The 27,338-nt window shown below is 39.6% G+C and overlaps 1 protein-coding gene across 4 annotated transcripts in view; it reads right to left on the bottom strand.

Annotated features, from left to right (window-relative positions):
• Nucleotides 1-27,338, bottom strand: part of DGKB (diacylglycerol kinase beta) — a 306,824-nt gene that overhangs the window by 13,622 nt on the left and 265,864 nt on the right. For 3 of the 4 annotated variants that reach the window (XM_089533137.1, XM_089533135.1, XM_089533136.1), the window contains exons 24-25: nucleotides 3,139-3,259; nucleotides 84-144 (exon numbers count right to left, since the gene is read on the bottom strand). In XM_089533137.1, coding sequence (XP_089389263.1) covers nucleotides 84-144; nucleotides 3,139-3,259 — 182 coding nt within the window. Of the gene's footprint in view, nucleotides 1-68; nucleotides 145-3,138; nucleotides 3,260-27,338 lie in introns of those variants that run through there. The other variant, XM_089533138.1, reaches the window with a different exon arrangement.

The raw sequence follows: 27,338 nt of genomic DNA, 5'->3' as shown, positions 1-27,338 counted from the left end.
CCTGATGAATGGGGGCTTTTTCTTTTTATAAAAAAAATTGCTTTGACAAGTTTTATTGTTTATATTGATCAAGATATACTTACTGTGCAAGGTGTTTGCATCCATGGCTCCCCATCAATTTGCATAGGTAGAGGCTTGCTGGTCCTAGAAAAAAACAGTTAAAAGGAGAACAGTCTCAGAAGAAAATAAAAGTGCCAGTTCTAAACAAAAAACACATTATCACAACCCACCTGGAGACACCGTGAGCTGTGCATGCAGTGAACTACAGATGTAAAATTAAGGCCTGATCTACTAAATTTACAGATCTACCTTACCCCACCATAGTAATTACTCTGCATGCATCTCAAAAGACAGATTGAAAAAGCTACTGTTTACAACTCCTAGAGTTACCCAGCCAACATACCCAATGGTAATCCCTCATTTACAAACATTGATAGTTAAATGGAAGAATGCCTGATGTATTCTTCTATTTATTCAGTTCCAGTTTCAGTTAGCCTTTGTGGTGAACTGCCCATTGGATTGTTCCAGTATATCCTCATACTATGAGTGAGAGAGCCAGCATGGTGTAGTGGTATGAGTGTTGGACTATGGGAGTTGAATTCATGCTCATCCTCCTCAGATGACCTTGGACAGTGACACACTCTCAGCCTCGGAGGAAGGCAATGGCAAATGCAGAAATCACGCCAAGAAAACCCTGTGACAGGTTCACCTTCAAGTCCTTTCTCACTTGAAGGCACACAACAGTGACTTGATGAAAATAATAATGAAATAAAATAATTTTAAATTATTAAATTTTAATGTGAAGTCGAAGGCTTTCATGGCCGGCATCCATAGATTTTTGTGCGTTTTTCGGACTATGTGGCCATGTTCTAGCAGAGTTTCTTCCTGAAGTTTCGCCAGCATATGTGGCTGGCATCTTCAGAGAATGTTTGCCTGGAAAGGACTTGGCTGTATATACTGTGTGACCTAAAGACTGGAGTGTGGCTTTGGCACGGCTTCCAGACTTTTAGGATGCATGCATCATTTCAACACCATATCTCCAAAGTGACCCGAAGCAGCTTTATTTTGGCCAGTTTGTATGGGCCTAGAGGTATTTTATACCAGCATATGACTGAATGCATGTCAGCTCCCTTAAATTCAAAGCTTTAAATTAAAAGCATTGCACTTTATGAAACCCTTGAAGCTGGAGGGACACATATTTTCCCACAGGCCAGCTGGGGATGGATGATTTGACGGGTGAGGGGGGGAAACACATGGCAGAATGAAAGCTGTTTTAGCTTCTGTCTCCCTTGATAGTGATCATTAGGTCTCATCAAGGAGAGAAAGGAAGGTTTACATCTTTACATTCCTGCATGACAAGGTGTGTGTCTGTGTGAGCACAAGCTTCTCACTCTGTGTGTGTACAATTTAAGAATATAATTAAAAAGACAGAAAACAGTTTCCCTCTCACCTGGAATGATGATGCTAGACAACTGACTTGGGTATGAATGCCCACAACTTCTCTTGGAATGGATCACAGAATGTGACTTTTTGCTTCTCAGTCAACCTAAGATGTGGTCTTTGGGCCTGCAAATGTTGTGCTTTTATTCACTATTTCTATCACTGTTTTGTTCACTGTTTCCATCCATCAGTCCATCATTCCATGTCCACTAAGCATGCTCAGTCCTTACTAGGCTGTTTTTGGTTACCCACCCCCCAGGGAATGCATGATGATGCTTTGGCTATAAAAGACAAGCATAAGTAAAATAGGTTTGCTATTATTACATAATATTAGAAAGATTGTGCAATGTTTTCTGTGCTCCTAACCTTTCTGACACTTGGTTCCAGAGCAGCGTTTGATTGTAAAACAGAGTATTAAATTTATAATTGTATCCTAAGTCTACACATCTTTAAATCAATTATCAATTTGGACTGAAGATAGTTTAATATTTAGTTTTAGAACTAGAGTCTAGAGGGCTCCTGAAAACAGGATTTCTAAAATACTGTTCAGAAATAGAACCGTGTTAGTCTGAAATATCAATATACAAAGCAATCTTGCAGCACCTTTGAGACATAGGCCTGTTACAGACAGTCAAAATAAAGCTGCTTCGAGTCACAGTGGAGGTATGGTGTTTCAATGATGCATGCGTCCTAAGAGTCCAGAAGCCGCACCAAAGCCACACTCCAGACTGGAGCGTGGCTTTGGTGCGACTTCTGGACTCTTAGGATGCATGCATCATTGAAACACCATACCTCCACTGTGACTCGAAGCAGCTTTATTTTGGCTGTCTGTAACAGGCCTTAGCTGTGCAAAACAAGTTGTAGTATAAACCTTCATAGACTTGGTCTCTCACATACTATACAACCTAAATCTATACAACTTTTAAATCCCATACCATGACAATGAACGTACTCTTCAAGTGCCTATCTAATGGAGCCAAAACAGAACCATGCATGCTCAAACATAAAGCAGCTTTAGGTAAATATGGAAATTTGCAGAAGTACAGTCTTGGGGGGGGGGGAGGGCTCTATGGGAAATGAAATGTTGGTCTGGATTGATCCAACATGAGCTTTCTCATGTTCTTATGATGGTTTAAAATTCAAGCTATTTTGCCATTTTGTAATGTGGCAACTCAATTGTCATTGTCTTATGGAAGATATGAGAATGACTTAATATTAATAAATTTGAGACAAATTTCTGCCATTATGCACTGTTTCATATCTGTATCTCAGTGAAATTGTGTCTAGAAAGCCCTCAACAGGGCACTGATGGCTGTTCCCCAGCCCTTGGAATTTAATGGTTTACCACCAATTAAACATTGATGGTGTATTCCTGCATGACATGGGGTTAGACACTTGTGGATGGCCCTTGTGGTCGCTTCCAACTCTATGATTTGGTGATTCTAAACTGGAGGTTACATATAGTCCTTATGAGGCCTAGAAGCCACTGATAGCCTTAGCCTTCATAAATTTACCTCAAGCACCACAGTTTGTGGCAGCAAGCTCTTTAATGATATGATGTGTGCAGGAGAACTTCCTTCTTTTGTCAGCCTTGAACCTCCTGCTGATCTGTTCCCCCTGTAAGATCCCACCTCTTAGCATCACTTTGCCTGACCAATATGTGCACAGTCATACAGGGGGAAATTCATAGATTCATACCTGATAATGACAGATGTACACTGAGCAAGACGTCTTCCAGCACTTTTCAGCCCAGTGTATATTTGGCCCATCTCCATAGCACCCTCCAGACCAACCACTTCTACCAGCTGATCACTGAGACCTGAAAATAAAACACACAGTTCTTAGGCTAAAACTTGAAGTCAGAGAAATTGTGGCTGCTACTGACGTCAACAGCTATTTATCTCCTTTTCTGCATTCTCCTAGTCAATATCTAATAATAAAAATGTGCAATGCAAAACATGTTTTTAATTATTGAAGTTGCATGGAACAGAGGGAGAAGAGGAGGAGAAAAGCAGACAGTTGTGTATTCCATGTAATCTACAGTTTTAGCTTCAGAGTCAGCCTGAAATTCTTACATAGGCTCAAATTCTTTAATATAATTAGTGTAAATCTAAAATTGAAAAAGCTATATTTTGGCATTCAAGTGAAAAACTACACCACGCCAGATTAATGGAGCTCGTTCTTTCCCCATTCCTGCTCCAGCCTTACATTTTTCAGCTTACTCAGTATCCAAATGACTCTTAATCTATTGACACGTGCAACAACACACAAAATTTCTTTAAATAATGTGTCAGGGTGGGAGGGATCCTTGAGATTTACACTGACACCCCTAAATACAAAGAACAAAAGCCCACAAGTGTGTGTGTGTGTGTGTGTGTGTGTGTGTGTGTGTGTGTGTAACACTCCTGCATAGTTGATTTCAGGGGCTGGTGTCATGCCCTGCCTCCAGGGCCCTCAGATGGACTCTGTCAGAAAATGAAGGCTCTGATAGAGGACCTGAGAGCCCAGAAGGCATACCTGCTATGGCCCAGTAAGCTATAAATAGTCCAGCACTTCCTTCGGACCAATGCTTCTGACAACCGTTTTTGGTTGAAGCAACACTGGTGCCATGTTCTGTGACCATTTGCCTGTTTGCCTTAAACTCTGCTTGGACTCTTGACTACTCTACTGGACTACCCTTTGGAGAGACTGTGTGTACTGTGTACTGAACCATGGACAACTTGGACCAGGGACTGGACTACCTCTGCTTTTCAGACAACATCTTGGTGAGCTCTGACTCTCTTCATGGGATGCTGTGCTTTCATGCTAAGTCTTGTTTGATTCCCAAAAGCAAAACAAGGCAGGCTCACCCAAAAATAGAACCTCGAAAGCTACAAAAATCAACAAAGAAAGATGTAACATTGTTTCTGATTGCTCAAAATGGCAGCCAAAGCAAAGTTTTGCCACTCTCTGAACCCTGGAGTGTGTCTACACCTGGAATAAGAGAAACAACAATTACAGTAACAGTGGATTATGGTCTTAATCTCATTGGTAGTCTCAATCAGAATATACACAAGGAATCTATCTTTTGATTCATCATTCAGCAATACATTCTGTAGGCTTTCTCTAGCATAGACTATCCAATAGGATTCGGGCTAATATTTTTCTAAGTAGAAATATGGGTTTGTAATAGTATGAGATCTTAACAAACTGAACCGCTTAGCAGTTAATATCAACATTTTATGGCAATAACATTTCTCAGTGACTAAATTTTGTAAGAATAATACACTGTAATACTTTTGAATGGTTTATCAGCAGTATTATCTTCATGGAACAGTATATCATATCATTTGAATGAGAAAACCAAGAGCAAAAAAATAGAAAAGAGGCTGACAAGCATCTTCTTTGGCTATAAATACAGTATATAAATATAGGATACTTGTATAGAATATATACTATGTAAATATAGTATATAGTAATATAAAAACATAATACAGAGTGAATATCTCTTCTCTGGAATTGCAAAATCTCAAGTACTCCAAAATCCAAACTATTTTGAGCTACAACAGAGGTAGTGTAATACATACCTGTACTGTATTTATGAGACTGGAGAGACACAGATGGAGAAAGAAGAGGGTCTGCGAAATAGCAGAAATCCACACTTCCTGCAATTTCACAAAAAATCAGTCTCTCTCCAACTTCATTATGTCTCATTATGTACTGTATATACTCAACTATAAGCTGACCTCATGTATGAGTTGTGGATAGGCTTGGAGACAAAATTATGGGCAGACCTTAGGGACAAGTAACAAAGGATGGAGCAAAGTAAAACAATGCCCAAGAATTTACAAAATTCCAGAAGGCAGAATTGTTTGTGCTCATACTAAAAGCTGGATGGATGAGAGAGGAGAGGAGAGGTCAATGCTTCCAGGACGGATTATGCTCTTGCCTTTCACCAGGGGATGGTTCCTTTTTCAAAAATAAGAGTTAAAATACAGTACTTACATTGATCCATGGATAAGTTGACTCAAGTTTTTTTTTTTGGGGGGGGGGGTCAATGTTTGGATTAAAATTTCTAGATTTATATATGAGTATATACAGTATATGCAAATACAAGTATTCCAAAATCTGAAGAGAAATTGCCTGAAGTGGATGGGAGAAGCAAAGGGTTCTCCCCATTTAAATAAACCATCACTTATTAAACTCAGAATGTGCAATTGGCCCAGATGCTTCCCTTCAGCTGTGGACTACAGAGCTTCAGTTTTGGTCTCTTTAACTTATTGTTCCTGTTATAACGTTATACTGTCTAAAATTTGAAACTGTAATGTAATGTTACAGTTGATAATGACAATGTTACACAAAACATTATCGTTCCACTTTCACTGTCATGGCTGGTGCTTATAGTTTGGGGAGACACTAGACAGGTCTGCATATGAATTCTAAATATCCCTCCCTAGACCTTGGCCAGGTCACACACTCTCTGCCCCAGAACATCATGTGACAGCTTCACCTTAGGGTTGCCATAACTCAGAAACAACTTTGAAGGCAAATATCAACAACAATATCATCATCAACAACAACAACCTGGCCTAAAGACACCAGATCCTATTTGATGTTTGAAACTGAGCAGGGCCGGTCCTGGTTAGTACTTGGATGGGAAAGCACCGAGGGATCCCAGATGCTGTAGGCTATATTAATAATAATAATAAATTTTATTTATATCTCCCACTTCTCCCTTCAGATCGGATCAGATATTATAGAAGAAAGCAGCAGCAATGCACCCCTGTGTGTTTATTCCCTACCTAAGAAAACTCTATGAAATTCACAGGATTGCCATAGGTGTACAGGTGTCTTGCAGGCACATACACAGAAACTGCAAACCTTACGATTCTATAGGATAATGCTATAACGGTGTAATGTGGAAGTGTCTCAGGGCTGAAAAATAGAATTAAATAATTTTTACAGACCCTAGCTAGCAAACTGTGGATATGTTTCCTATATGGAAATAATAGGAAACTGTGGTTGCTGACATGTAGAAGGAAGAAAAGAAGGAGAAAGTGAGTAATGTTCTTTTAAGATTAATAACCCATGGTTTGTTAACACAGGAATATGACATCTGATGAGAGCTGCACTCATGCAAAGAGCTGACACATCCAGTGAAAGAGGTACTTTTTTCTGGTAGTTGATGATAGAATAATAGAGTTGGAAGAGGTTCCTTATAATGCTCTTCTAGGTTTCCAAGGAGAGGCAATTCACCAAGGGCCACATGAACAGCCTTGGAGGGTCACACTGCCCCTCCACCCCAATTTACAGTTTTAAGTCAAAGTCAATTTCATTTTTTTAAAAAAACAACACCCTAATTTTGAATTTAATTTATTGTCAAAAACACAGAAATATTGTATTTCATTTCCCAACTTTATCTATATGTTCATGCTTCACAGAGTTTTCACCAACTTTTGTTTATTAAACTGCCTTAGGTTCCATAAATGTGGGACAGAAAATAAAAAGCAATGAAATAAAGTAAAGTAAAATAATAAAAGTAATGAGATTAAAAAGTAACAAAAGAAGTAATGAACTATAGATAAAAATGCTCACTATAAGAGCAGTCGTAGAAAGGTTAGCTGGTAGGAACAAGGGGTTATTCTGTCATTGAAAAGGAAAGAAAGACTGAATTAGACACAAAAATCACTCAAATGCTTGGGTATCATAACAGGTATCTGGTACTTGTTGCATATTCCATTTTTTGAGATAAAAATGCATGCTCTTTATTTTACATAAAATGCAACATACGATATATATTCATAAACAGATCTAGAAATTTTAGTCAAAAAATTGACCCAAAATACCTGAGTCAACTTATGTGGGAGTCAATGTAAGTACTGTACTTTAACTCTGATTTTTTTTAAAAAAGGAACCATCCCCTGGTGAAAGAGAAATGTGTAATTTGTCCTGGAAGCACTAACTCACCTTTACTCTCTCATCTATCCAGCCTTTAGTGTGAGCACAAATAGCTATGTCTGATGGAATTTTGTATGTTCTTTGGCATTGTTTCCCTTTGCTTCTTCCTTTGTTACATGTCCCTAAGTTTTACCCTCAACTTATTTATGTATCATATCAAAATGCATAATTTTGGCCTCAAAACCTGCTCTCAACTCATACATGAAGTCAGCTTATAATTGAGTATATACTATAGATGAAGTGTAAAACCTAGCACATCTTACTGTTATAGCATATTTCCAATGACATAAGCTTTATGTAAGCTTGAACAGAATTACTCAAACCCCCCCCCCCCCCCACCACCACCAATTATTATTTTATGGTGCCCTTGGGTTCTTGAGAGCCTGTTGGCTCTACACTGAACTTTGTCCATGACATGAAGACTTTCACTTGTTTTCAGTGCAAATGACCTATCAGACCGTGTGGGAATGTTTGCACAGCACCATGCTGCTTCTGCCCTCTTCCATAAACCAAACTACTTCAGGCGTCTCTTCAGATTAGCACTGTCGGTAAACACAGGGAGCTCTCATGAGTGACTGCTGATGTCAGCAGCTTGTGAATGGCATGTTGAGGGGCATCTAACCTTTTGCCCTCATTCCCAAAGTATGTACAAGGCGGGTGATGGGGGAATGCAGCCCCTAGGGAGATTTCTCTTCCATTTCCTCCCATCAGACTGCTTGAACAATTAAAGAGACACAGTGAAATCTGTGCAACACTGTGTTTGAAAAGACTGTCATCTTATAGTACTGTCCGGTTTTAGGTGAGGACAAGACAGTCAGAGACCCAGGAGCTTTTGAGAAGCCTCTGCTACAAGACCTCACCAGAGCCTTGCCTTGTGCCACAGAACAGCTACATTTAAAAATCCCTCTGAGAATATAAATCACAGAAAATAAAGAAGGGCAGGGGTGGAGAGGAACCCACCAGTACACTGATTAGAAATGGTGATTTACACTTGGAGAATTGTTCCTCTATAATGGAGCTGTTTTGTAAATACTCAATTCATCTTGGTCATATATAAATACTGCAGACCTGGCAAGAGATTGAAAGTCTCTATTAAAATTTGGGGTTACTGCACTTAGTCAAGTACATTTACATAAAGAACATCATTGGTTGGTGGTAAATCTCTCTCTCTTGGCAGTTTGTCTTTGAAGTGATGAGGATACATGGTTGCCTAAATGTAATTAAAGCATGGTAATCATCACACTGGAGGGAAAAGTTTGGGTTGCAGTTAAAATATAGCACAGGATTTTGAGATGTGGCTGATGGCCAGAGAGTCCTCAAAACATGTGCAGTTCAGAGCTCTGCATCACATCCTGTTCACTACAGTGTTTGCTTAATGTTGCATTAATTTTTTTTTAAAAAAATAACAACATAGTTTTGAAATGTGCAGGAAAGTAAGGACATTTTCATACACAGACTCAGGAACTGCTTTTGCTGTAAGTGCCAAAGACATGCTTTATGTCACAGGCTCATATGTTTTCAGCTAAATTCCTGCTAAGTGTAATAAAATGTCTCAATGCTTGGATATAAAAATAAATGGCCAAATGATGTTGCACTGTCAATTGTCCAATTCAAGAAGGGAACAGTTTCAATCCATTTAGCTGGCATGATGGTAAGTACTGCATGCTGACAGTTGTTCCCCATATTTGTTGTTGTTAATTGCCCTCGAGTCGACACAGATTCACGGTGACCCTATGAATGAGATATCTCCAAGATTGATCTGTTTAGGTCCTGCAGATTCAGGCCTGTAACCTCCTTGATTGAGTCCATTCATCTGGTATGTGGCCTACCTGTCTTTCTACTATCTTCTACCTTTTGTAGTATTATTATCTTCTCTAATAAATCCTGCCTTCTCGTGATGTGGCCAAAGTATAACAGCCTCAGTTTCAACAAGAAAGTAGCCTGACTGTTTGCCAAATGGGAACCACTCTGTTTCCTCCATATTCTGTTCTTACAGTAGCTTCTTGTTCTAAATAAAGATTCCTCGTCAGGACTATCAAGTGTAGGGGCAATCCCATTTCTTTAAAAGCATTCCATAGCTTTTCATGATATATGCAGGAGAAGGCTTTGCTATAGTCTATAAAGCACATGCTGATTTAATTCTGAAATTCATTGGTGCATTCCATTAACCATCATATGTTCACAATGTGATCCCTAGTGCCTCTTCCTTTTTTGAACCCTGCTTGCACCTCTGTGATCTCTCTCTCTAAATATGGTGTGAATCTATGCTGCAGAATTTGGAGCATAATTTTGTGTGGGAAATTAATATTATAGTCTTATAATTGTTGCTGTCTTTTGTCTCTCCTTTTTTTGTGGATTGGGATGTATATTGATTGTCTCCAAACCACTGGCCACCATTTTGTTTTACATATTTTTTTGGACATTTTTGTAAACATTATAGTTGATTCTGTCTGTATGGACTGTAGCAGTTCAGTTGGATTATTATCTGTTCCCGCTGATTTATTTTTCCCAGTTTCTTTTAGTGCAGCTTCCACCTTGCTTTCAAGAATTTGGGGTTCTTATTCATACGGTTCTTCATTCCATGTGTCATTCATTTTATCATTTCTTTTATATAGCTCTTCAGTGTATTGCTTCCACTGCCTTTTTATATATGCTTGATCGTGTTGTATGTTTTTCTTCTGATTGTAGAGCCCTTAGTTTGAACATTGAGTTCCCAGATCTTGTGAAAAAGGTCTTTCTTTCTTTCTTTCTTGTTGTTTTCCTCTATTTCTCTGCATTATTATAGTAGATCTTATTATCCTTGTATACTAGTCATTTAACAGTTTTATTCATGGTTCTGATTTTATTCCTATTTCCCTTTACATTGTTTCTCATTTTTCTTTTACTGCTTGAAGTGTTCTGACTGTTATCTATTGTTCCTTCTTTGCCATTTTTGCCACTCAGTGTTTTTCTGCATTCTCCTCAGGCTATGTCCCTGGATTCTGAGTATAGTTCTTCTGATTCCCGGTTGATTATGTTTAGTAATGCATATCTATTTCTTACATTTTTTGTAAATTCTGTTGAGATGTTATCCAGATGATATGTTGGCATGATTATTGTTTTTGTGTTTTTCTTCAGCTTTACTCTATTTTTTAAAAATATAAGTAGTTCATAATGCATTTTGTGGGGCTTATAATTTAAATACTGCAGCACTCTTTCCTGGATAGCATGCCTGATCTTTTACTGCTGACCTTTCATAATCCAGCAAGAAGAAACTTGCTGGATGGTGAGCTACAGAAAACAATGGCAACCTGTTGAGTCTGTAGAGATTATCACACATGGTTTTTAAACTGCAATTATAGTTGTAAAACAATGACTTTAGCTATATTTACCACATGATGTCTTGTCTAGTTCGTAGCTGCTGTGTCTGAGAAGCATAGTTAGGGTGGCCCTTTTCACAATAGAGGAAACCCATCAATAAGCTCCCAATGGTGTGGCAGTCCCATTAGACCCCATGTGCAAAACATTGCTGCTGTGGCAGTTGCAAATTTGGCAGGAATGTGGTATCAGTTTCTCCTCCTCTCCCCCTCCCCATCACTATTCCCAAGCAGCCTGATTCTCTTTATTTTTTCTATTTCTTTTCGTTTTCTTAAACAGCATTAATAGAATTCCAGAACTTCATTAAAAAGTTAAAAATAAAATAATAATAAAAAAAACTAGAAAGGCAAGCTGGGTGGTGCATAAGACAGGGATGTGGTTTAAGGGGGAGCCTGGAAGAGAGCACAATGGCAGAAGCAGCCCAAATCATGCAATTGTGAAAATGTGTGATAATAGCTGCTCTCAAACAAGTATGTTTCATTTTTGCTATTTAGCACAATTGCGGCAAGCACATGGCTCGTGTAACAATGTCCAGAGAAATGAAGTAGGTTGGCAGAAAAAGTGTGGTATGCTTCAGTAATAAAGCCACCATGAGCATCCTCATAACCCTCAAAAGCATGCCCCTGCCCCACCACTGAGGGATTTAGAGGTTTTCATGGAATACTCAAAGGGCAAATAATTCATTTACGAATAAGCAGTGGAATACTCATGCCTGTATACTTATACATGATGACTGAAAATTATGGAGTTTGCTATCACAGGGATGTGGTGAAGGTTATAAGTTTAGAAGGGTTTTATGAGATTAGATGAATTCATAGAAGACAGTGCTATCAATGGCTACTAGTTATCATAATGGAATCTGTTTCAAGCGTAGTACACTTCTGAACACCAATTGCATGGGAGGAAAACTACAGAAGAGGGGCTACTGGCTTCAAGCCTGGTTGTGGGCTTCTCAGAAGCATCTGGAGGACTACCACAGGAAGCAGAATGCTAGATGAGATATACAGGGATGATCTTAAATTTACATGAGACAGAAAAAATATCACAGTAAGACTGAAATGTGACAGTAAGTCCTCCTTCCTGTATGGCTACCAGCCAATTAAAAAAAACCACACACTAAAATATGCAGATTTAAAACTAAATTCCATCTTTTGCACATGCACAACAACAGTTGGAAACAGGCACAAAAGTGCTTTTAATTGGCACATGTGCAATCTAAATGTAATCATCTCCTTATTCCTGTTAACTAGAATCTGGGGATGGAAGTGAATGAGGATAGGAAAGAAGATTTTTCTTAATTTATTATTACTTTGCAAGTCATTCTAATGCAAACAAAGGGTCTTTCCAAGAAGCATTTTCCTCCAGCAATGTGTTTTCCTATCTTTAAAAAAGGAGAAAAAGAAAAGGGTACAGTTTCTGATCAATATTAAAGAATCAAATGAGACAAAGAGCTTCAGCATTCAAAGGGCCACCCTCTCTCCCTCCATGTGTTACATTAAAGACAAATGCCAACTTCCAGAGTGTTAACATTCTGAAACAAAAAGTTTCATCTTCCACTTTTGGGAGATCATTATGGAAAAACTTTGGTATGCCTTGAGAAAATGTATTCATGTTTGATGGTTATTCTTTTAATACTTGGAAGCACAATGGCTTTGAAGCCAGACAAGCCTGCAAAAAGGTGCCATTGTTTTATGCAATATTTTAAAAAAGAAAATTATTTATTTTAAAAGGATGTTCACCATATTAGTTTTCTGTCCTCCTTCATGAAGCAGAATAAAAGCTCATCTCTGGAAAGATCTGAACTTGAACAAAGTGTAAAAAAAATATCAGGGAAGAGGGTGAGGAAAGATTTTTTGGGGAGGGGAAAGCAAAGTTCTTCTCTGTTTTTATCAAATTTGATTGCTGCAGCTGTTCCCAGTTTCTGTATTTTAAAAATAGCCTTATTCAGTGCCTTGTTGGCTAAAGGCCAGAGTATCATTAGAACATGATGTACAGAAAAACCTCTATTCAGTTACAGATACAGAAATATATTTAAGATCAGTGGGGGTCATCTGAAGCAAACACTTGTAAAGGGAAAATGGAATTTTAATGTGCTCAGACCATTCGCTGCTTTTAGCTGGATATTTAAGAATTTCAAACCTGATATCTTCCTGTTTGTCCAAGCGATATCAGATTGCTGCACATCAGGCACAAAACAATATGAACAAATCAGGACGATTTCCACCAGCAGAAATAGATCTTGTTCTCAGATTACGTCTAACAGTTTTGGCATTTACTTCAAATGGTTTCTAGTAACATTATATATTTTAGTGGTCTATAAACAAGGCCTTACCTAGAAAAGAATGATGCTGGAACTAAAGAAGCTGGATCAATGTAATCCATATTTGAACTGTACATCTTGTTAAATTGTATATCTCAGACATGGTTCACACGAATAAAAGTCAAACCACATTTAAAGATTTCTATGAGCATCTCTGCCATCTCTCTCAACATTTACACACTGTTAATTCCATTTATGGGTGTTATTTTCTCACCCTGAATCATATAACACAAAGAAAACATCTTAGTATGTGAGAATATCTCCAAGGCTGTATCTACACCATAAAATTAAAGCAGTTTGACACCACTTTACTTGCCATGGCTCAATGCTGCGGGATTCTTGGATTTGTAATTTTGTGAGAAATTTATCCTTTTCTGTGACAGAACCCTGGTGCCACAACAAACTACAATTCCCAGGATTCCATAGCACTGAGCTATGGCAGTTAAAGTTGTGTCAACCCACATTATTTCTGCAGGGCAGATGTATCCCAAGTCTTTTTCTTTGGGTGTGTTGTGACCACCCTCAGTTCATACAATAAATGCAGCCACCATAGAGTAGTAGCACAGAATAGTACCCATTTCTGTTGTAAGGAAAACTTTCATCATTTGTTTCACACCTTCAGTACAGCAGTATTGACAGTTTATAGGGAAGTATGTACACCTGCTCTCTCAATTAGGATAAAAAGCTAGGCAGGTTGTTAACAGAGAGGTATAAGTAGTCCTTGTGTGAAATTGTTACATTGGAAGTGTGAAAGTGTTGCACCTCAGAAATCTTATTTTTTAACTGCTTCAAAAACCACCCAGCCAGCATGGTCATTGGCTACACTGGCCGGGGAATTTTAGGAACAGTAGTTTTTAAAAAGGGTATCTTTTTCTATCTATGGGTGTGTGCTTGCTCATAGTTCAAGCCAGTCAGCTGCTCTATCCTTTTAAGTTTCCGTCACCTAAAACTGTTAGGACTACAATCATTAGGCTGGCTCAGCTCCATAGGCTGGCTTAGCTCCATCAGGGCCAGCCTGAAGATAAAGCGCCCTCCCTCCATAACTGTCATCCTTCGGTCTCTGAGGGAGAGAATAGGCTGGCTCAGCTCCATCAGGGCCAGCCTGAAGATAAAGCGCCCTCCCTCCATAACTCTCATCTTTCGGCCAGTGAGGGAGAGAATAGGCTGGCTCAGCTCCATCAGGGCCAGCCTGAAGATAAAGCGCCCTCCCTACATAACTGTCATCTTTCAGCCTCTGAGAGAGAGAATAGGCTGGCTCAGCTCCATCAGGGCCAGCCTGAAGATAAAGCGCCCTTCCTCCATAACTGTCATCTTTCGGCCTCTGAGGGAGAGAATAGGCTGGCTCAACTCCATCAGGGCTAGCCTTAAGATAGAGCGCCCTCCCTCCATAACTGTCATCTTTCGGCCTGTGAGGGAGAGAATAGGCTGGCTCAACTCCATCAGGGCTAGCCTTAAGATAGAGCACCCTCCCTCCATAACTGTCATCTTTCGGCCTGTGAGGGAGAGAATAGGCTGGCTCAGCTCCATCAGGGCCAGCCTGAAGATAAAGTGCCCTCCCTCCATAACTGTCATCTTTCGGCTGGTGAGGGAGAGAATAGGCTGGCTCAGCTTCATCAGGGCCCGCCTGAAGATAAAGCACCCTCCCTCCATAGCTGTCATCTTTCGGCCTCTGAGGGAGAGAATAGGCTGGCTCAGCTCCATCAGGGCCAGCCTGAAGATAGAGTGCCCTCCCTCCATAACTGTCATTTTCCGGTCTCTGAGGGAGTTGACCAGGCAGGCCCAGCTCCATCAGGGCTAGCCTCAAGAAGAAGAGCCCTCCCTCCAGTCCATCTGCCTTGGTCCAGGCCTCCGAGGGAGAGAAGAATGCTAGACCTGATTCCCTCTCCCCCTCACCATTCCCTTCTCCTTTTGTGACATGTCGTTTTGATTGTAAGCAGGGAAACGTCTGTTATCCCCTCTGTTGTAAACCGCTCGGATCCCCAGTGATTGGGCGGTATATAAATAAATCCTATTCTTCTTCTTCTTCTTTGTTACTGCCAGGTAACATGGTCATCACCTCTGGGGGCACCAGGATAGAAAAGAATCAGCTATCAGTGACATGAGCAAAACATTTCCTCTTTTCTTCTGCAGTTACCTGTTTTCATTCAGTTGTTCTTATTGGGCCATTTTAAAGGGTTTTTTTTTTTGGCGGCGGGGGCGGGGGATTACTTCTGCAAGAGTCTTGATTCTTCCACAAATGCTAGTAGTTCCTCTTGCTTCTCAGTGGCTCTGTTTTAAATGCATTTCTTTTGACACTCATCTTTTTATTCTGGTAATAGAGAGAATAATGAAGGGCAGCTGTGCCATATGAAATTGGAATAATAAAAGGTTGGACATTTAGGAAGGAAAAATCAGGTGCACCGATACAGGATGGACAACAGTAAAAGTATAAAGTATTTAGTATAAAGTATTTTAGAAATATTTGTGGTCTTAGTAGACCACAAACTAACTGGAAGTCAGCAATTTAATGCAGTGGCAAATAACCCCTTGATAATGCCAGGCTGGACATACAGTGTGTATGGTCCACAAACTGTGCTCTTTAAGAGATTTTTGGACTTCACCTCCCAGAATCCCAGACTATTGACCAACATGGACAAAGTCTGGGGACAGTGGTCTAGATCAAGGGAAGTAATAGTTCCATTCTATTCTACTTTGGTTAGTCCCAGCCTGGAATATTATGTCCAGTTCCAGTCACCACAGTGGAACAAGGATGTCAGTAAGGGGATCAAGATGGTAAAGGGTCTGGAAACAAAATCCTATGAAGAAAGGATGAGGGAGTTGGAAATGTTCAACATGGAGAAAAGCAGACTGAGAGGTTATAAAATGGCATCATCACATATCTAAAGGGCTGTCATAAGGAAAATGGAGTGAACTTGCTTTCTGCTGCTCCAGAGAATACTCAATGGAGATTTTCAGACAGAGATTGGTTGGCCATCTGTTGTGGATGATTCTTCTCATGCTATCTGATATGGGGGAATGGAAGCTGCCCCTCTCCAATGAACCAGATACCAGTGCCACTGTATTCTGCTTTGGTCATACTGAAATACGGTGTCCAGTTCTGGGCACCACAATTAAAAAAGGATGTTGAGAAACTGGAGCATGTCTGAAGGAGGGCAACTAAAATGGTGAAGGGTCAGAAAATCATGCCCTGTGAGGAATGACTTAGGGAACTGGGTATGTTTAGCCTGGAAAAGAGAAGGTTTTCAGCTGCTCCAGAGAACAGGACCCAGAAGAATGCATGCAAGCTGTAGGAAAAGAGATTCCACCTAAACATTAGGAGGAACCTCCTGACAGTAAGGGCTGTTTGATAGTGGAACACACTCCCTCAGAGATGTTTAAACAGAGGCTGGATGGCCATTTGTCGGGTATGCTTTGATTTCGAGTTCCTGCATGGCAGAGGGTTGGACTGGATGGCCTTTGTGGTCTCTTCCAACTCTATGATTCTATGATTTGTGTCCATGGATTACAATTGTTCATTTCTTTTCTGGAAACTCTCCAGGGACTGGCAGCTGATAACTCAGGGGCCCCACACTGGTCCATGGACTGCCACTTTGAGTAACACTGCATTAGATGATCCTTGGCATTTCTTCCAAATCTACAAGTCTATGATAAACTGAAAAATTAAATGGACAGAAGCTGGATATTTTGTAAAATTATTCAAGAGTTCATTAACTAGTAAATGAGACCACATGCCACACTTGTTATGGGGATCAGTTTTCCCATGATGAATTACACAGTTTGAATCCTACATGATCAAACCATACAGATGCTACTGTGAAATAATTTTAAATGCAATGGAAGAGAGAATATAAGAAGGCATGCCAAATCAGTAAGGTAGGATTTCCAGTACATATTTCAGTTGTAAAACATGCTTCCTCTATATTTATATTTAAGGATGTTAAACTATTTCATAACATATGGACTGCATGATAATATTGATTTAAGCAATAATAATTTCTCAATATACATACTTAGTGAATTCTATCGACTTAAAAGAACAGTGTGTAGTGGTGGGCAAAACCAACTTTCAATTTTGAAACAGTTAGCAGTGGCCGGTTACAGACCGGCTCGTCACGCACTAAATGGCAGTGGCCCTTCCATACGGCCGCCGCCGTGAGGACGTCATGGCCGCGCCGCCTCTAGACGGGGCGGTGCGGACGTGACGTCCTTGCTCCGCGCCAGGGCGCTTAGTGCGCCCTGAACACGGAGCAGGAAGGAGCTCTGTTTCGGAGCTCCTTCCTGGTTTAGTCCGCTGGGCGCAGCCTTCAGACGGCTGCGCCCAGCGGACTAAAAGAGAAAGGGGCCAAGCGGCCCCTTTCTCTTCTCCCTGCCGCCGCGGGGTGTCCTTGGGGCTTGAAGCCCCAGGGACAGCCCTTTTCAGGCTGCAGGGAAGCGGCGTTTTGCTGCTTCCCCGCAGCCTGAAAAGTGGTGGATCGGGGCCTCAGCGGCTGCCGTTCTAGCCACTGAGGCCCCGATACTCCGGGGAAAGGGCCGGGTTCAGACCGCCCCAAATGGGCGGTCTATAACCCGCCATAGTTTGGTTGAAGCCACATTTATACCATTACAATGAGAAATAGTAAGGCCTCCAATAAGCAGGTTCCTTCCCACTCTACAATGAACCATACACAGACACAACCACACACATACATATACACACAAAATCACAGAGAAATTTTAACATAAATTACCAATAATATTGTATTTTGGAGGGGGATATGTAGAAAATGTCTATTCAGCTGGCCCTCCATATCCACAGAGTCTGCATTCATAGATTCAATCATCCATGGCTTGAAAATATTCCAACAAAAAGTAAAAAGCAAAAAAAGCAAGCTTTGATTTTGCCATTTTATATAAGGGACACAATTCTGCTATGCCATTGTATATAATGGGACTTGAGCATCCATGGATTTTGGTATCCATGGTGGTTCCTGAAACCAAATCCCAATGTATACCAAGGGTTCACTATATTTAAACCTTTCCAGATATGAACAATATTTTGGCCAAGAAAACTGAACATCAGGTTGCTATGATTACAAAACTGGAGTCCTCCTGACTCCTGATAAAAGAAGGAATTGTACAGAGAGGGGAAAAAATAGGTCATATCAGACACCCATACAAAGTCACCCTAAAAGATGCTGATCAGCAAAGTCTGGGTGAAATGGTCTAATTTACATATTCATTCTCATAAAGGGGGAAAATGTGGTAGCATGATTCTGTAACCCCCTGCTGATAACTGTGAATGGAAAAAGATTGCTTGATAATATTTGGCAAGATTCCTTTTTTACGAAATATTGAAGTAATTGACACCGAGGGCTATACTCTAGGTTTAAATACACACTTCAATAGGGCTATTTATGTGCTTAAAGTTAAGTATGCGGACAAGTGCTTTTCTGCACCATATTTGTATTTCAAGGGCTCTGATCAGAAAACAGCAACCTTTAAAATAATGTTTCTTATAGATCAAGACAACAAATCATGTGGCTGCAACAGTAACAAAAAGTTTGCTTTTCAACATGCACTCTGACTACATATGTTATACATAGCAGAATAATGTTTCTGAACAGGAAGTCCCTTTCAAGGGTACATTAAGTCATCCACACACAGAAAAGCCATGGGGACATTTTTACCTCTCCTTTTGTAAAATACGATGGTTCTCGGCACTAAGTCCAGAAGTGCAGGAGGCAACTTGCATTACTTTGAAAAGAATGAAAGGAAGTCAATGATGCAGGTGCACTAATAAATGGGTGGTCTTTGAATTACAGTATTTATGTGTGCTGTGTTGAGCTAAATATCAAGCTAAATGTTACACATACAGAATAGCACAACAAGAACATCTGTGTTGGGGGGACTAAGCTGGCATGGCCAACACCTCCAGTGCCAGGTGCAAAGGAAATGTCAGGACAGCTTGAGAAATCTTGACTTGCAAGCATCTGTGTGCATCAGATTTTCTCCTATACTCCTGGTTGCCCTCTACAAGCTAGATTATATTTATATTCTTACATCTGGGTCTGGTCTGGTAAAGAGATAAGTTTCACTCAATCCAGTACTTGTTCTTCATTCGAAGATGTAAACTATAACACTTTCCCTTATCTCCAAGTAAAGCCATTAACTATGATTACTACTTTAAAATATTGTTTCAGCTTTTTGGAAGAGAATTGTTTTGCAAAAATAAACAACATAATTTGAAATACACAAATCTATGTAAAGTATGAATACATATTTGATAGGGTGCTTAGAGTTGTACCCAATCGTGACATTCCCCAAAGTGTTTTAACACTTACAAAAGCCCTGTTTTCATCCTTGCACAAGAGTCAGATGGAATATTTTGGTTCCGTTTGGGTAAAGTGTTCCACAGACTGTCATATCAAATGTTCTTCAAACTGCTGCGTGAGGCATGGCATAAGCTACTCCAAAAAACTTTCCATTACTGCAACTTTTGGTCTGGTGTCTCTACTGTGACTTTTGGTAGTTGCTCTGATAGGTGTTATGCAACTACTAGAAGGAACAACATGAAGTTTTGTAAATGTTATTCTAGTGTTACGTTGGATTTAACCCTGAATTGTGGAAAAATCTACACTATTGTAGAGAACACAATGCTTCAGCAAGCTAAAACATTAAGTTCTAAGGTTATAGCAAAAACAAACAAACCTACATTTTAAAAAAAGGGATTATATCTTCAGAAGGAGTTAGTATCACTAGTTTTTTCTAATACACAACCTATATTAAAGATATGCAGTACTACTGATGTTCTGAAACTAAGATAAACCCACATGAACTATTTGTTAGCATATGGTCATACCCAAATGCAGGCCAAGAGAAGCTGGAAGCAGTAGAAAGACGTAGTCACAGGACCACTAATTACTTACTTTTTTTTTACCTAGACAAAAGCAAAAAACCAGGCTTCTAGTCTTTATACTAAATTTGGCTAATCCAGCGTCTCCATCATGCTTGATAATTCCAGTATCTTATTGACCCCATGAGTTCAGGACTTATAGTGGCCCAATATTACAATATTACGTACTGGTCTAAGAAATAATGGATTGTTGGGCAAATAATGTTGTATTTGTATGGTCCATTTTCTCTTCGTTACTATACTTGCCAGAGTTGTTAAATCAGTTTCTTCTAATCTACTAACTGGGAAATGATGGTTTAAATTCAAGCAACAATCCAGGATAACAAATCAACCATTGATCCTGGGTTGGAATCCAGGTTAGAATATAAAGCACCGGAGTGGGTGGTGAGTTCAAAGGATGCTAAACAGTGCATAAAAAGGGGGTACTGTACCATGTGTCTGACCATGCTCCATACCAAGTCATGCATTCAGTAAGTAGGGGAAGGGGTCATATAAGACATCTCTACTGAGGAAGGGGCAGTTAGGACCCTGTTATGTGGAAAGATAGCATATTTATACATTTGATATCTAGGTTGAGCTCCTTCTCACTCACCCTTTAAAAAAAACAGTTTGGCATTTCTGAGAGCAAGCATTTGAGATGTGAGCAGCACTACAAACTAGAAATGAACTAAGTGAATCCAGGTAGTATGTGAAGGTACCACTACCACTGCTATGGCTTTGGGAAGAAGAAAAAGCAGGAACAGCTGCCTCATGCCTAGGGCCAACAGGAAGTACCTTCCCTTCATCCCAACTGCCATTGCTTTGGCTTCGGAGGGAGAGAAGAGGAGGCAGTATCTGCCAGACTTAATTCCCTTCCAGTTGCCATTCCCTTTCCTTGTATGTCCTTATTTTATTTAGACTGTAAACCTAAAGGCAGGGAACTGCCAAATTAATTATTTGTAAGCTGTCCTGGGAGCCTTTGTGGGTGAACTGTGAGGTATAAATACTCTAAACAAATAAATAAGGTGAAGCAGCCATTCAGTTTATTCACAATAAGCCTACCCCAACTTGACATCCTCCCTTTTCTTGTAAAGGTGCTAAAAGTGACATCTGACCAGTCAATCATGTAAGGAAGGAACACACACATAGAGAGAAAGTGAACAAGCAAGCAAACATCATACTATAAAAGTACTGTGGCTTCAGTACCCTTAATAATTTCCCATTTCATAATAAATTCCATGCAGAATTCAGTGCATGATAAGAAGCTGCTATTCTGTAGACCCCAAAGAAAGAATGCATGTGAGTATCTATTTGTTTTAGTGTTTTAACATGCAATTTCTTACAAAAGGTTTCAACAGATGAATAAAATGAGACACTAAAATAAGATTTGATATTGCCACAGGATTTTAGAATTTGGGGACTTATTTTGGCACAAAAGCTGCTTGCAAAAAACCTTGTTTTTTCACACAAAAATTGCTTGTTGTACAAAACCAGTGTTTTGCATAAGAAACAGTGCATTTTGCACAAAAAGAAGGGAAGTGGACAACCCTGCCATATTAAAAAAAACACCTTCAAAAATGCAGAAAAGATGTCTTGCAATCTTACCAAGCAGAGTGGAAACTTTTCAAGTTATTTATTGTTGCTTGAGAGAAATAAATAAGTGAAGATTTATGTGCTTACATCATGATGTCCTTGTTGTTGCTCAAAGGGTGGCACATTACAGGCAGTGTATTATTTGTGACAAGCTGTTTCCATGCGCCGATTCTACTCCTGTATTTTTGTAAATGTTGCATTATTATTGTTTACTCTATGACCGCACTACTGCTGAAAAGCACAATTTTCTCTTCTTCCCAATTGCAATTGTAATTATTAACCAACTCTTAAGCATTTATGGACAAGAGCTTACTTCATCAGATGCATGGATAGCTAGATATTTAGAAACAAACAACGTGCATGCATGAAATAAAATATACAATATAAGTAATGAAACATAATGCAGTTTCCTCCTCTTAGCTGGCTGTTGTTGTTTCATTATTAACTGCCTTCATGTCAACTGTGACACATGGCAACCCTGTGGATGAAACATCTTCAGTTCCTCCTATCTTTCATTGCTCTGCTTAGGTCCTGCACTTAGGCCCTTGACCTCCCTGACTGAGTCCAACCATCTGGCATGTGGTCTTCCTCTTTACTACCCCCACCTTTCCTATGATTATTGTCTTTTTTAATGAGTCATGCCTTCTCATGACATGGCCAAAGTACAACAGCCTCAGTTTTACCATCTTGGCATCCAGGGAGAGTTTAGGCTTGATATGTTCTTGGACCCAAATGTTTGCCTTTTTGGCCATCCATGGCATCCTCAGCACTCTTCTCCAGCACTACAACTCAACTGAGTTTATTTTCTTACAGTTCCTTTCTTTATTGTCCAGCTGTGACATCTGTACATGGTTATGGAGAATACAATGGCTTGGACAATTCTAACTTTAGTACTCAGTTGTGCATATCTTTACACTTTATGATCTTGTCTAGTTCTTTCATAGCTGCCTTTCCCATTCCTAGTCTTCTCATTTTTGACTGGAGTCTTCATTTTGGTCAATATTTGATCCAAGGTTTGGAAAATCCAACTATTTTGATTTCCTCATTATGTAGGGTGAATTTTATATAGATCTTCTGTAGTCATTTTTTTAATATATTATGTTCAGCTGTAAGTCTGCCTTTGCACTTTCTTCTTTAACATTTCTTAGTAATTATTCCAAGTCTCTGATATTTTGTATCAGTAGTATAGAATCATCTGCATATCTCAGAGTGTTAATGCTCCTTCCTCCCCTTTTCACTCCTCCTTTTCTGAATCTAAACCTACTCTTTGTTTGATTTTTTTTTTTTTTGGCCTACAAGTTGAACAAATAGGATGACAGAATGCAGCCTTGCCAACCTTGTCACACTTTGCCATTTGGGAACTATTCTGTTTCCTCCATATTCTGTTCTAACAGTAGTTTAACAGATTACTCATTAGGACCATCAAATGTAGTGATACTCCCATTTCTTTAAGAATAGTCCATAGCTTTTTGTGATCTATGCAAGCCTAGTTTTATCTGTGGGGGAAGGGGTTGTTCTATGCTTTTAACTTCTGTATGCTTTCAATTTTAACTTTTAAAACTTTTAGTGTTTTAATTAGGTTATTTAAATTGTTTTAAAAATTGTTTTAATGCATTTTTATATTGTGAGCCACCTTGGTTAAAATAATTAAAATATGGAGTCAAAGGTTTTGCTATAGTCTATAAAGCACATGCCGATTTTCTAGACTTTTCTAAAGAACAACAACAACAGCACCATCTAGTAAATATCTACTCAGAACTTACCACTGAGTTCACTGGACCCACTGCTTGATAAGTATATCCTGGATTATAGCCCAAAAAGATAAAGATCAAAGTACAAGAACATACTGAAGCTCTTGAATCTAATTATATGTTTTGTAAATCATCTCAATATTTAATATTATAAGCTTAATGCATACATATTAAAAATAAATTGATTAAAGCTAAATAATTAAATTTGGGAAGGCTGATCTTATATGGAATCAGCTATTACAATTTTTAGTCCTTGTTATTCATTTTCTTCTTGTTACTTCAGTTGTAAAAGCCAGACTCCTCCATTATTTTCTGACCTAAAATGAAACACCATCTGGTGTTGAACATGTTGAGATCTGACATAAAAGGAATGAAATTATTTTTTTCTTGATATGACTTTAAAACTAAACTTAAAGATAATAAAATAAAAGGCTATAAAATTTGAAATATGGAAAGAACAAATAAACTTCACTCTATCACAAAAGTTAATCTTTTAGTTCCAGAAATCTCACATTTAATATTGAATGTGACAATCGCAATATCATCATATCTACTTTATAAATCCACTCCCATGTCATCAAACCTAAACCCACAAAAACTGGGATGGCATAGTGCTATATTTGGACCTGGGAAGACCTGAATTTAAACCTCAATTGATCTCTGAAGCTCTTTGAGTAAAGGTAGGCCAGCCAAGACCTCTAACTCCACCCTGAGCCCTTTCACACTACACAATAATAACACTATTATTTCATTTTAATAGCTGTAGCAACTTTCTGTGGATCCTGGCACTGATAGTTCAGGGATGGGGGGCACTGACATCTCTGACATGTCTCCCTAAACTGCAAATTTCAGAATGCCATAGGATGGAAATACTACTGTTAAAGAGGAAACACAGTGCTATAATTGTGTAGTGTGAAAGGACCCGTGATCACACAAGTACACTCTTGGTGCAATCAAATATGTATTGAGGTATTGTATTTTTTCAGGGATGAAGTGTCTCAAGTGGTTAAGACACTGACTCTGTTCATTGCAAGATCAGCAGGTTGGCAAGCCAAGGCCTGGATGCTGCATGATGGGGTGAGCTCCTGTCACTAGTACAAGCTTCTGCCAACCTAGCAGTTTGAAAGCATGCAAATGCAAGTAGATAAATAGGTACCACTTCTCAGTGGGAAGGTAACAGCATTTGGTGGAGCCACATGACCACCAGAGCAGTCCTCAGACAACACTGGTTCTTTGGCTTAGAAACGGAGATGAGCACTGCCCCCTACAGTTGCTTACAACCAGATGTTCATGTCAAGGGACTACCTTTACCTTTACTGTATTTCATAGAATCATAGAGTTGGAAGAGACCACAAAGGCCATCCAGTCCAACCCCCTGCCATGCAGGAAATCCAAATCAAAGCATCCCTGAGAGATGGCCATCCAGCCTCTGCTTAAAGACCTGCAAGGAAGGAGACTCCACTACACTCCGAGGGAGTTTGTTCCACTGTCGAACAGCCCTTACCATCAGGAAGTTCCTCCTAATGTTGAGGTGGAATCTCTTTTCCAGCAGCTTGCATCCATTGTTCCGGGTCCTGTTTTCTGGAGTAGCAGAAAACAAGCTTGCTCCCTCCTCAATATGACATCCCTTCAAATATTTAAACAGGGATATCATATCACCTCTTAATCTTCTTTTCTCCAGGCTAAACATCCCCAGCTCCCTAAGTCATTCCTCATAGGGCATGGCTTCCAGGCCCTTCACCATTTTAGTCGCCCTCTTTTGGACACACTCCAGTTTCTCAACATCCTTTTTAAATTGTGGTGCCCAGAACTGGACACAATATTCCAGGTGGGTCCTGACCAGAGTAGAATAGAGTGGCGCTATTACTTCTCTTGATCTATACTTTTATTGATGCAGCCTAAAATTGCATTGGCCTTTTTAGCTGCTGCATCGCACTGTTCACTCATGTTCAACTTGTGATCTACTTGGACTACTAGATCCCTTTCATATGTAGAAGTTTATCACACGGCCCCTAAAATGGGCCCAGCGCGTTGTAAATGTGTGTGTGTGCACACGCACACAGAATGGGATGGGGCCCAGAACTCCATTTTATTGCACGCTGGAATGCCACCTTTGCCGTCGGGCGTTCCAGTTGCGTTCACATTCAGAGGGCGCCATTTCTGGGAACTGTTCCTAAGCATCCCCAGAAATGGTGCCCTCTGGAATGGAACGGGAATGCAACTGGAACGCCCAATGGCAAAGGCAGCATTCCAGCGTGCGATCCCATTCTGTTCCGTGTGTGTGCGCACACACGTTTAGAATGCACTGGGCCCGTTTTAGGGCCAGTGCGATAAACTCCGTAGTCTCATTCAGCCAGGTGTCCCCCATCCTATATCTGTGCATTTTATTTTTCTGCCCTAAGTGCAGTACCTTACATTTCTCTGTGTTGAATTTATTTTGTTAGCTTTGGCTCAGCTTTCAAGTCTATTCAGGTCATTTTGAATTTTGATCCTGTCCTCTGGAGTATTAGCTATTCCTCCTAATTTGGTGTCATCTGCAAATTTGATAAGTTTGCTCCCAATTCTGTCATCCAGGTCATTGATAAAGATATTGAATAACACTGGCCCCAGTGTTTATATCTTACCTTTCAACTAGAAAAACGCTTAGAGGTTTAAATATAATAACTGAAAATCCTGAGTGTGGTTGCTACTCTCAGGCTTGCAATCCAAATAGATCTGACACAAAAGGAAGAATGGATAGGGAGAAAAAAGGAAAACCATATCTGTTTCCTTGATCTCCCTGGAGGAAAAAGAAATGGGACTGAGGTACACTGAACTATACATAGTCAGACTGTTTCAATATGTGTATTAAAAAGACACACATCTCTATCTTCTGCTGTGTTATTTTAAAAACAAGAGATCAGTTTAAATATTGCACTGTGTTTCTGTTGTATGCTGTCAGTATTGGGATCTGTGTCATTGTATATCATTGTACATACTGAATTGTATATCTACTGTCTCCAGTTTTATTGCCTGAATTGTGCACTTGTTACAAGTATGGGGATTATCACACAGAGGCTTACCGTCGGTAAAACATTCCTGATCCACGAAGATGTGACAGCCAGTCACGCTTCTAAATCATCATTGTGATGTCCCGCTTCTCTCCCATCCTCAAAGCGTTTGTAGAGCAGCCATTTCTTCAATATTAGGGACTTCTCTTATTGAAGAAATGGCTGCTCCGTGAATGCTTTGAGGATGGGAGAGAAATGGGACACCTCAATGAAGTCTTAGAAGCATGACTGGCTATCATACCTTCACGCTTCAGGAATGCTTCAGGAATGTTTTACCGACATTTTAGTGATGGTAAGTGCCTCTGTATAATCCCCTTTGCCATGTGTGCATAAAAATCTAGCTCTCTATGTATCAAAGTAAGTCCTTGCCCATAAGGCTTATGCTTTAATCAATTAGTTTTTAAAGTGCCATGAGAACTGCTGTTATCTTTGTTAAAACAGGTCAACATGACAACTCCTCTGGATTGTTGTTGAAGTTGATTGTTAAGGATGATTATTATTACTCTCTTTTAAAATAGCCTTCAATTTGACTCTTTCTTTCAGGCGAGGGTAGCAATGCTAACAATAATATTAACAAATCCATGACATCTTCCATCTGGGGAACTCAGTGTTCTTTATTTTGCAGTAAATGTTGAAAGTCTAGGCATGTTGCCAAGACAGAGCCTTGATACCACTGATGCTTCTAGTTTTCTCTTTGAAAACAACCAACATCTAATTGCTGCATAATGTCCACAAAATCATTCTGCACAGTCTCACTTTCAGAACTCATTCATCTTCTTTTCTCACTCTTTGTTGATAGGAATCTCAAGGCTAATTCATTATGGTCACCTTGTTATGGTCACAAATACAGACGAGTTTGGGCATGTCTTTAAATGAATGGGCTTTGCAATTGCTTTGTCACAGTGTCCTTCTCACTCAATTCAGCCTTATCATGCTAAGATTTTTTTAACTGTGGTCAGCAGTCATACCATGGTAAAATATCAGTTCACTGTGATAAATGTGGCAATGAGTCAAACTAC

Source organism: Sceloporus occidentalis, unplaced genomic scaffold (assembly GCF_023333645.1).
Source record: "Sceloporus occidentalis isolate IW3139 unplaced genomic scaffold, rSceOcc1.0.p SCAF_7, whole genome shotgun sequence".
In the NCBI taxonomy this organism is placed as follows: domain Eukaryota; kingdom Metazoa; phylum Chordata; class Lepidosauria; order Squamata; family Phrynosomatidae; genus Sceloporus; species Sceloporus occidentalis.
The sequence above is the reverse complement of the archived record's forward strand: the minus strand, read 5'-3'. Positions and strand labels throughout refer to the sequence as shown.